Here is a 10893-nt window from a genome sequence, read left to right as displayed (position 1 = left end):
CCCTTACAACCTGCGTAAATGGTTTGCTGGCAGGGAATACATTGAATAAATACAAACTTCAGCTACAAGGTTATTAATCACATAGGAAGTTTATTTGACCAGTGATTCCCTCCCAGCTGGATGTGGAAGGGGGTGGATGAACCTGTTGCTGTAGGATAGTGTGCCAAAATCATTGAGTATCAAGGCAATCTCGCCATTTGTTGTTTTTTCTTCTTGTCCGTGCTCCTGGCTGGCTGGTCATCCGCAGGGTGGGGAAGGTGCTGTGCCTGCTGCGTCACGCTCGAGCAGCAGTGACCGTAAAGACCGAAATTCAGCAGTGATGAAGCTGAGCTCCCTTGACTGTTTCCTCACCACTGGACTGGGTACAGCACATCATACACAGCAGAAAGAGATTGTGTAGCTAACCTTGCCAAGAATTGCCTGTGTTTTAGGAGGACTCACGGGGAATCAAAAGCATTCTCGTCATTCAAGTTTTTTTAGATGATACCCTTATGTCATATATATATATATATATATATATATATAGTTAAGTAAGACACTTTTGGCCCCCTGTGGAAGCATCTGTCCTCTTTAAAGTCACAGGAAGGAGATTATAATCTAGCTGTTCAAGAGGCCAGGACAGAGCTACTTAGGCAGAGCGAAGTCCTCATGTGCTGTCCTGCTGACCTTGGTCACTCCACGTACTGGAGATGCACCTCCTCCTTCTGCAGGCCCATAGATGCTGCTGCCAGGACTCAGTGCCTGGGCTAGTAGATTTTAGGACGTTGCTGCGAAGAGTGACATAGCTGGAGAACCACGTGCCCAAATGCCTTGCTGACTGCAGGAGGACACAGCTGACAACTGGAGCTGGCTGTGCCTCTGGAGGAGCAGCATGTATGGCAGGAGGATGAGGAGTTTGGGGAGCTGTCTGAAGGCTGGAAAGCTTTCAGCATCTCCAGCCTCCGGTACTCAAGCACTGCAGATTAGGTTTCAATTTAAAACAAACACTGGGTGCTGTCATCTTCAAATTTTTCTGCTTAACCATTAGGAGGAGCAACCCGTTTGTATGTAGTTTTGTGAATGACAGTTGATATCCCCACGTAACCCCTAGACTTCAAAAACTGGGGCTGGGAAACCAACAAAGAGTTGGAGGAATTGCCTCCCTTTCCTGTGCAAAGAACAGGTCACTGCAGAAAAACCTCGTACAGAAGAGCAGACGTGGTGTATTATAGCACACCAGAGCTCAGCTTGGCCAATGAGCCCCAACGGACCTATCTGCCGCAGGGACTTCCGTGTGGACCCACTGTTGCTCTAGCGGGCCCTCCGTTGGAAGTCACTGCCCGTGGCAGGGGCTGCAGAGGCCAATGTGCCTGTCTGTCAGCTGCCTGAGCTGCCAAGCTGCCGAAGAGCGAGGGCTCAAAGCAATATATCAGCTGGTAAAGCAGGTGGCAGAGGACAAGGCACGTGTTTGCTTCTGTCACGTCTCTGGCCAGGAAGGAAGGTGGCTGTCAGGGGAGAGCATGGAGAGGCATGAAGCGAATGAACTGTGGGTTGTTCACTGCATGGCAGAAGAGCTGGGGCTGGAAGGGTGGGAACAGCGTCGCCGCAGAATAGCCTCCAGCCTCGTGGTCAGGATGTGGCTTCGAATCCTCTCGAAGGAAGGAAGTTGAAAGTGGGTCTCCCACATCCTGGGAGCGTGCTGTGGCCACCGGGCCGTTGAGTTAAGATGGGCAATGCCACTTTCTGCAGCCGCATCGCAGGAGAAAGTAAAATCCATCAGTGTCCTTTGTGACGGAGCCCTTCCCAGGAGGCTGCTACCAGAGGGAGCGCCCAAAGGACAAAGCAGAAGCACGGTTCAGGTCTGAACATGGTTGGATCTTCACTTTAAACGCCTGCTGAGCTCTCAGGAGTGAGGCGTTTCCTAGGCATACACAAAGCTGGGCTGAATCACCAGCGGCGGGTGGTACGGGCAGGGGAGTGTGGAGAGATGGCGCCAGGGAAGGTTAAGGTAAAATCCTATGGAGTCAAGATTCCAGTAGGATTAGGAGGCAGCTGCCTCCCACGCAGGAGTTTTCAGGAACATGATTTTGGACTTACGTGCTTAAATTTTCTGCCTAGGATCCAAATGCTTCTTTTGAGTCAGCTCACAGCTCACATAAGCTAAATATCCAAGGCAGCTGGTGCACTGAGGGAATAATCTGGGTAAACCTCAATAAGGGCACACGCTCAGCTGCCTCAGCCCTGATCCTAGCGCTAGATATGTGCTAGGCTGCCTCTGAGAGCAGTTGTTAAACTCCCCAACAGAGACGAAAACATGCATCTCGTTTCCTGACACCCAGCTCGCTACACGCAGGCAGTCCGCCCGCAGAACTCCTACCCCTACACTTCCATCGCTGCAAGCCCCCAGCAGCTCATCCTGAACAGTTAATGCTTGTCAAGGAAACAGAAAATGTAAGTGACAAGAAAAAAAAAAGCCCTTTGCTTTTCATTCAGCTGATAGACAACGACCTGGTGATAATTCCCACCATGCATCAACTACTTAAGCTTAATAGCTCTGTTCCATTTTTCTCTGAGTGTCTTGTTGCTTCTATGCTCCGTAGCTAGGAAAAAGCTGCATTTAAAGGTGCTTCCCATGAAAATGCTGGTTTACTTCCCTGGCAGTACATGCAAACAGGTGAGGAGGTGAAAGCAGAAATCAGGAAGGGAGGACTGGATTCTCATGGGCTGTGAGGTGAGATACTCACAGTACAGTGAACAAGGCCATGGTAGTGCCTGAGGACCTCAAACAGCTTTTGCTAGTTTTCATTTATTACTTCTGTAAACGTTACTGTTCTCATTTCACAGAAGAGGGAACTAAAACACCAAGAGACCCAAATCATGCTTTGGAAGTCATCTCCGACATCTTTTTCTTACAAATGTGGTCTTCCTTGAAGTCATGAGAACTCAGAAGGGGCACTTTTTCATTTATTTTTCTCTAGTAATGCTTGGCACGGAAAGGCTGCTATGTGTGTATTCTGATGGTACAGACCCTTCTTCACATTACCGCTATTCTGAGACGGTTGTGTGTACTGAGCAGCTTCTAATCCCATGGAAGACGATGGGAGATGGAAGTGCTAACTGGTGAAAATGGACCTTGAGTATCTCAAAGTAAGCAGTCAAAACCAAAAGCTAGTGTGCATTGTTGAGAATCACAGAATGGTTGAGGTTGGAAGGGACCTCTGGAGATCATCTAATCCACCCCCCTGCTCAAGCAGGGTCACCTGGAGCACGTTGCACAGGATCGTGTCCAGGCAGGTTTTGAATATCTCCAGAGAAGGAGACTCCACAACCTCTCTGGGCAACCTGTTCCAGTCCTCTGTCACCCTCACAGGAAAGAAGTTTTTCCTCATGTTCAGGCAGATCTTCCTGTGTGTGTTTGCGCCTGTTGCCTCTTGCCCTGTCGCTGGGCACCACTGAAGAGAGTCTGGCCCTGTCCTCTTTACATCCTCCCTTCAGATACTTATATGCGTTGATAAGATCCCCCCTCAGTCTTCTCTTCTCTAGGCTAAACAGGCCCAGCTCTCTCAGTCTTCCCTCATAGGGGAGATGCTCCAGTCCCCTAATCATCTTTGTAGCCCTCCGCTGGACTCTCTCCAGTAGTGCCACATCCCTCTTGTCCTGGGGAGCCCAGAACTGGACACACTACTCCAGATGTGGCCTCCCCAGGGCTGAGTAGAGGGGGAGGATCACCTCCCTCGACCTGCTGGCAACACTCTTCCTCATGCACCCCAGGATACCATTGGCCTTCTTAGCCACAAGGGCACATTGCTGCCTCATGCTTAACTTGGTGTCCACCAGCACTCCCAGGTCCTTCTCAGCAGAGCTGATTTCCAGCAGGTCAACCCCCAGCCTGTCCTGGTGCATGGGTTTATTCCTCCCCAGGTGCAGGACCCTGCACTTGCCTTTGCTGAACTTCAGGAGGTTCCTCTCCGCCCACCTCACCAGCCTGTCCAGGTCTCTCTGAATGGCAGCACAGCCCTCTGGTGTATCAGCCACTCCTCCCAGTTTTGGATCATCAGCAAACTTGCTGAGGGTGCACCGTGTCCCTTCATCCAGGTCACTGATGAAGTTGAACAAGGCTGGACCAAGTACTGGCCCCTGGGGGACACTGCCAGCTACAGGCCTCAAACATGGGTTCCGAACTCTTTTCATAGGAACTTCATTTGTAAAATGGGGAATAATATTTGCCCGCATCCCAGCGGTGCTACAGGGTTTCACTGCTTTGAGATCAGTGCTTACAGGTTACTTGGAGACTTTGCAGAAAGCTCCTCCTTGAAACCGAAGCAAAAGGCACCTTTTAAAACAGGTGGATGGAGAACTGCAGTCAAAATTAGAGCGCTGCAGTTTCCAGCCATGTAAATATTTGTGATAGTTCAAATATTTTCCTCTTTCCATCAGGGTGAAATCATAGACTCAAAGCTTTGGGGTTTTTCAGTGCTAAACAAGAGATCCAAAAATAGCCTAGTGGTCAGAGCATTTACGTGGTCAGTGAGTTCTTGTTTATTTCTAAACCCACAGTTGAACCCTGACCTGTCTCATGCCAGGGAAGCACCTGGCCACCAGACTGCTGGCCATTCGGGAAGATCTCATTTTGTCAGGCTTTTCTTGATGAATCTTTGCTGTAACTTGGTACCACTTCCAAGAAACGTTTCAGTTTTACTGAACTGCTGTTTCGTTAAACGTGCTGCGTTTCCCAAGCAGCTCTAGTTTCAAATACAGCCTAAAATGGAAAAATATTTTCTACTAATAAGTAACTCTTTGAGTTTCTCTTTTGTTTTTATAATGCTGCAATAAGTATCGGCTGCAGTTCATAAACATGAATCCTTTTAGTCCAATCTCTCAGTACGCTTTTTTCATGCTACTGTGCTTTCCCTTCCCTCTACTCTCATCCTAAACTGCCATCTAGCTGTAGCTCTCGGACTTACTCCTTACTCTAGTTTCACTGAAGTGTGATTTGCAAACAGCACTGGCCTTGAACTGAGGGGTTAATAAAATTGGCTTGACCGTGTCTTTGCTTCAGTAATCTTTCCTGAATAAAACAGGCGTCTTCCCTGCATAGCAAGGAATCTGCCAAGGCTATTTTCTTGTTCATTCAGTCACACATCTGGCGCAAACGTACTGACACAAACAACTGACACACCTTAATTAGCCATTGGGTTTAATCACATCTTACATTTAGGAGAGATGTCTCCAGCAACAAACAAATCTATTTGGAGATAGTCTGCACTATGTCATGACCCCTCCAAGGCCCCGTCTAGACTACAAGCTTTCTGGTCATCTGTGTTGACTGACAACCAAAAAACCACTCCTTAGTCAGCATAGCCGGAATGCCAAAACCCTACAACAGGGGCAATTATGTCAACAGAAAAACGTTCTTGTTGACTTAGCTAGCATCGTCTGGGGAGAATGACGAGAAAAAGACTATCCCTGTTCTCTGCATCTCCACTGTGGCAAGGACTAGAAAAAGCAGAGCAGAAGCTATGTTTGCAGAGGGACCCAGGAGTACACAAATCCCAGTATGCTCTAAATTTGACATAACACCTGTCTGGTGCATGTGCTCCTACTGAAAACTGATGCACAAATCATATATGCATGCACTTCCTACAGGTCAGGGCAGCTTCAGGGAGCTATCAGTATTGCGGGTACCTCTAGTCAAGTGCTGTACAGCTGACATGTATAATACCTATGGTGCTCCTAGGAAGTTTTAGACTTAGTGAAGGCTTGCCCAGACCAGCTGCTGAAGTACAGGGGTGGAGAAGGGACAGGGAGGCAGAAAGCCTTCTCCAGCCCCTGGAATAACGTGCCTGGCAGGGCAGGCTGCTCACCGCGGTTTCATCCACAAACACTGCACGGAGATGAAGAGACCCCCTCAAAACCCGGCCACCCCCCGAGGTCGCGGAGGTGAAGGTGGCTCTTCCTTCCCCTAAACCAGCTCCCAAAACGAAGGGGAAAGATCAAGACAGGAGCTCACTCAAGGAAGGAGTAGCAGAAACATCCAGGAGCGAAACGGGGATAAAGGCGGCCGTAACCACCCGATCTCCGCAGCTCGGCGGAAGGCTTGCGGCGCTGCTGGTACCCCGTTTGGGGTTTGCGCGCACTTCTCCTCAGGCGAGGGCGCCATTTTGAGGGGGGCCGCGCCTCGGGCTCGGGGGCGGCAACACCGTACAGACACGAGTCTGCCGCACCCACGCGCAGATACACACATATATACTTACACACGTATATGGTTGCACATACACGTTTTATTTTTACGCCTCCCGGGCTCGCCCGGCCGTTGCCGCGGACGCCGCTTTCCCGCGGCGCCGCCGCCGCGACGCTCCCTCCCCTCACCCGCCCCCGCCCCGCCCCCCGCGAAGTCTCGCCTCGCTGCGTCTCGCGATACCGCGAGGCCTGACGCCGCCTCCCGGCAGCCCTTGCGCCCCCTCTTCCCCGCCGCGGCCCTGAGGTGAGGGCGCCATGGCGGGTGCGGCAGCGGCCCTGATCCGGCCTCCCGCGGCCCCATCCCGCCGCGGGCGCCCCGGGGAGGCGGCGAGGGGCCAAGGGACCGGGCCGCCCCGCCGGCCGCCATCGGTATTTGTGGGGCTGGCGCGGGGGAGGACGGGCGGGGACGGAGATGGCGGCGGCGGCGCCTGTCGCAGTCGGGGCTCTGAGGTGGAAGCAGGCCCTGGGGAGCGGCCGTGGCTGCGGTGATGCCTTTCTTAGGACACCTTTGGATTTAACTGTGAAAAGAAAAACCAATTTCTGAGCAGCTCCTTCCCTTAGCCACCTGCAGTGACATAATCGTGGGTTTGAATATGCGCGTTGGACGTTTAACACGCTTTTCTTTGCTGCTTTTCCACAGCTGAGCTCCGAAAATGGTCCGCTACTCCCTGGACCCGGAGAACCCTACGAAATGTGAGTTGCTTTTCCTGCGTGTCCGTGTGGTGCTTTACCGAAGCAGTTGAGGTTCTCGTTTAAAAAGTTTGTGTTTTCTGTCCACAGCATGCAAGTCAAGGGGATCCAACCTGCGAGTCCATTTCAAGGTATGCAGCTTGTGTGTAATAGGAAAAACAAATTCAGATTGTAGAAGGAACGATCTTTTTCTCTCCAGTGTAACTATGTCACTGTGTCACAGTTATTAGAGTGTGGTAGCATAGGATATGGCTTATACTTGTTTAAACTGCTTTTAAGGCTTTTATCCACTGGAATAAAAAACAGGTGGTGTCCTAAAAAGCTTGCTGTCGAATACAGATAATAAAATACAGTAAGGAAACAGTTAATTGCAATGAAGATAGCAATAGGAATTGAACTAACATCAGATGAGTGATTTGTTTTATCTGTTTTATTGTTCATTTTTGGTTGTTTGGAAAGATCTTCCTGCTCATCTGATCATACTGCTGGTCAAGAAGTATGGCACAGAAGACTTCTTGTATTGAGCAGGAGGCCTGCATATGAGTGAATACATTTCTCTGGAAAGCACTTAGTTGCAGCAGTGAATTTAGGACACTTGTGGGTTAATTGCACAAAGCTGGGTTCTGAGCAGATACTTTTCTGCAAAGTGCTATATATAATGTGGGTGAAAAGCATTTTAAGAGGTTTAGTTTGTTTTGTGTTGCCTTTTTACTGTGTTCAAACATGATTAAAGTTACTCTTTGAATTTGCATTTAGCATACTGTCCTAAGCAGTGATACCTTACTCCTGATTTTTCTTTCCAAGCCATTTCCTCTCTCCCCTTCATAATTGTCTCACATGGATTTTAAATCAGTGTAGCTTTTTTGTTTTCTTGTTAGTTCCTGTGAGGGGCCATGAGTGACATTTTAGCAGGAATGTATCCTTCAGGCTCTGGGTTTTTGGATTAGTGGATGAAGAGGACCTATCATAAGTGTAAATGTATTTTAAAAGTACACGGGTTTAATTTTGCTGTCTGGAATGATCTAGCCATTTGTTAAAACAACAAAAACATGTCAGAGTAACAAAATCAGTAATAAAGGGAGTCATACTAAGATTATAGAGGTAGAAAGGGGGGAAAAAAAAAAGACTGTCTGGGGAAAGAGGGACAAATGCTTTTGCTTACATGTTACTTGGAAAGAATTGTTGAGAGAAGCTTTTCCTGTGCTTTGTTTTGTTAGAACACTCGTGAAACTGCCCAAGCTATCAAGGGCATGCATATCCGAAAGGCAACCAAGTACTTGAAGGATGTGACCCTAAAGAAGCAGTGTGTTCCCTTCCGTCGCTACAATGGCGGAGTTGGTAGATGTGCCCAGGTGAGGTTTGAGATGAAAACGGGGAAAGGGTGCTTGGGTATGATTCATTAAAGAAGAGAGAAAAGGTGGATTTGAGACTGCATTGGGAATATTCTGTCAGTGTTGGTGAAAATGTCACATTAAAATGTTAAGTGGGAGAGGAGAGTCTCTCTAGTTCCTCTATAGCAAACATGAAACATTGCAGCATGACAGTTTGCAGTTCTGTGTGAAAGGCATTAGGTAATAGTTTAAATGTATTGTTTTGATATGTCGGCTAAAAAGGAATACTCCTAGTATTGTGTAAGAAGTTGAATTGCTGATTTTGATTGCTGTGATGACTTTCTTAGGACACCTTTGGATTAAACATGAAAAGAAATTTATTTTCTGAGCAATCTTAGTAAAACAGCATGTAATAGTTATGTCGTAGTCAGGATAAAAACAGAATTCTCTCCTTCTTCTTCCAGGCCAAGCAGTGGGGCTGGACACAGGGACGCTGGCCCAAGAAAAGTGCAGAGTTCTTACTGCACATGCTCAAAAATGCAGAGAGCAATGCTGAACTCAAGGTAGGTTAACTAGGCATTATTAAATGCAAATTGTTCACGTAGTTCTCTGTGTCTGTAGTCCTGAGCTCAGTGGCTCAAAAATCAAAGGCCAGAGAGGGCCTGCTTTATAGATGATGCTCTGAATTGTATAGTCAAGGTCTGAGGATTTGGTTTGCTGTTTGTTTAGATGATGTTGCATGCATTCCTCAAGATAAAACATGAGGGATAATTTTTAACTGATAACAAAATGCATGAACTAGCTATCAACTGCTTAGAGTAAGTGCGTGCCAAATCTCTTAAAATGTACAAAATAAAGCAAAATCTTCTGTACACTCCTGGTTAACTTATGTCTTTGTAATGTACTCAGTATTTAAACTTGGCAATTTTGATGGCGGTGATGACTATCTTAGGACACCTTTGGAATAACTGTGAAATAAAATCTTAATTCTGAGCCATCAGCATGATTTTAAATTCCTTGTGACATCTAGAAAGATACTTTTTTTTTTTTTTTCCTGGCTTTACTTGATGCTTCTGCTTAATAAAAACGTTGTTTTGTGATTTTAAGTTAAACTGTCAGATGTTTGCCAGCAATGACATGTGTGGCATGGTGATCATTCATGTTTTTGCTACGAAGATTACTTATTTATAGGGGAAAAAAAAGTCACAAGTCTTCTGCATTTTTTTTTTCCCCCCCTAGGGTCTTGATGTGGATTCTCTGGTAATTGAACACATCCAGGTCAACAAGGCTCCCAAAATGCGCAGGCGTACATACAGAGCTCATGGTAGGATCAACCCCTACATGAGCTCCCCCTGCCATATTGAGATGATCCTCACTGAGAAAGAGCAGATTGTTCCTAAACCAGAAGAAGAAGTTGCTCAAAAGAAAAAGGTAGGAAGTGTCATAGTGTTTTTTCTCTTGTTTCTTAAAATGGCATTGTCAAGAAACCTGAATTTTAATACTTTGCATTTTTCAGACAAGAGGGTTGCTATGATGACTATCTTAGGACACCTTTGGAATGCCCATGAAAAAAAAAATACGTATTTCTGAGCAACCTCAATATTAGTGTAAATACAACATTGAGAACTTGAAACAGTTCTTGTCAGTGATTTATACTGCAAAGGTGGCTTGCTGTGCTTCTCGGGCTGTGAGCTTAGTGCTTCTCTGCGCCTGGAACAGTTCCTGGTTATCTGTTCAGGACAACTGTATGTGTAGATACTCCAATACGGTATAAGAGTATTCGCATTTTTTTTTTCCCCTGGAGTAGTTAAGGCATTTCCAGTTCATGCTGCAAAATGTAGGTGAAAATAAAGAATGGACTCTTTGTAGTGACCTTAGTGTTGAAAGACGATGGCCTGTTTGGATCATTCAGTTGACATTTTAATTTGATGTGTTTCACTAGAACTTAGGTCTGCTTTTCAGTACATAACTATAACAACCTTTAAGCAATGTGGTATGTTCTAAAACTTTTGTAAGTTGTTTTTTGTAGGTGCAGACTTTCACTGTTGCTTTTTATTTTTCAGATATCCCAAAAGAAGCTGAAGAAGCAGAAGCTCATGGCTCGGGAATAAATCTGATACAACAGATGTACATAAATAAAACAGAAAAGTTAGATTTATTGTGTGTGCTGCTTCTCTGCTTTTTTTTTTTTTTTTTTTTTTTTTTTTAGGCTTCTGCTGTAAATCTTACCTAATAAGTCTGCTCAGCTTAATTTTTCAGTATTGGCATGTTGCTTTGGGGGACTCCTGGAAGCAATTCCCTCTACTGTTTGTATCCCAAGGAGTTTTCCGGTTTGCTCTTGGGAAGTAACGTTAGACTTCACAGCACAAGGCATTACAAGAGCTGCTTGGAAAGTGCTTCATGCTGTCTCCTGCTACGTCAGCCTGAAAACAGCTTTATATTATATATATTCTGTTTTATATATATACATATATATATAAATTTTAATGTATTTTTTATATATAGCGAAGAGCGCCGCGGGGGGCCGTTCCCTCCCGGGCCATAACGGGGGCTGCGGGGCGAGCGGCCCCTCCCGTCATGGCGGCGAGGGGGGCGGGGAGGGGGTAGAGGAGGGGCGGGGCGTGAGCCACGTGGTGCGCCCACCGCGTTTTCC

General features: G+C 46.8%; 1 protein-coding gene and 4 non-coding genes across 5 annotated transcripts; all 5 read left to right on the top strand.

Moving 5' to 3' along the window:
* Window positions 1-6416: 6416 nt before the first annotated feature.
* On the top strand, window positions 6417-10398 carry RPL17 (ribosomal protein L17). Its single transcript, XM_067315943.1, has 7 exons — window positions 6417-6463; window positions 6860-6912; window positions 7000-7040; window positions 8127-8261; window positions 8705-8803; window positions 9480-9671; window positions 10304-10398. The coding sequence occupies exons 2-7, from the start codon at window positions 6873-6875 to the stop codon at window positions 10349-10351; spliced, it is 555 nt and encodes a 184-aa protein (XP_067172044.1). The 5' UTR covers window positions 6417-6463; window positions 6860-6872; the 3' UTR covers window positions 10352-10398.
* On the top strand, window positions 6700-6768 carry LOC136995461 (small nucleolar RNA SNORD58). The gene has a single exon (XR_010887051.1). It is a non-coding gene; the product is annotated as a small nucleolar RNA SNORD58 (small nucleolar RNA).
* Window positions 8567-8633, top strand: LOC136995473 (small nucleolar RNA SNORD58). The gene has a single exon (XR_010887063.1). It is a non-coding gene; the product is annotated as a small nucleolar RNA SNORD58 (small nucleolar RNA).
* On the top strand, window positions 9172-9238 carry LOC136995460 (small nucleolar RNA SNORD58). The gene has a single exon (XR_010887050.1). It is a non-coding gene; the product is annotated as a small nucleolar RNA SNORD58 (small nucleolar RNA).
* LOC136995474 (small nucleolar RNA SNORD58) lies at window positions 9766-9835 on the top strand. The gene has a single exon (XR_010887064.1). It is a non-coding gene; the product is annotated as a small nucleolar RNA SNORD58 (small nucleolar RNA).
* Window positions 10399-10893: the final 495 nt, after the last annotated feature.

Source organism: Apteryx mantelli, chromosome Z, assembly GCF_036417845.1.
Source record: "Apteryx mantelli isolate bAptMan1 chromosome Z, bAptMan1.hap1, whole genome shotgun sequence".
Taxonomy (NCBI): domain Eukaryota; kingdom Metazoa; phylum Chordata; class Aves; order Apterygiformes; family Apterygidae; genus Apteryx; species Apteryx mantelli.
The sequence above is the reverse complement of the archived record's forward strand: the minus strand, read 5'-3'. Positions and strand labels throughout refer to the sequence as shown.

Bases quoted from the DNA above. Each gene is read 5' to 3' on its own strand.
- RPL17 (XM_067315943.1), top strand. From the start codon at position 6,873: ATGGTCCGCTACTCCCTGGACCCGGAGAACCCTACGAAAT. The intron at 6,913-6,999 runs GTGAGTTGCTTT...TTCTGTCCACAG, and splicing joins CCCGGAGAACCCTACGAAAT to CATGCAAGTCAAGGGGATCC. The intron at 8,262-8,704 runs GTGAGGTTTGAG...TTCTTCTTCCAG, and splicing joins GAGTTGGTAGATGTGCCCAG to GCCAAGCAGTGGGGCTGGAC.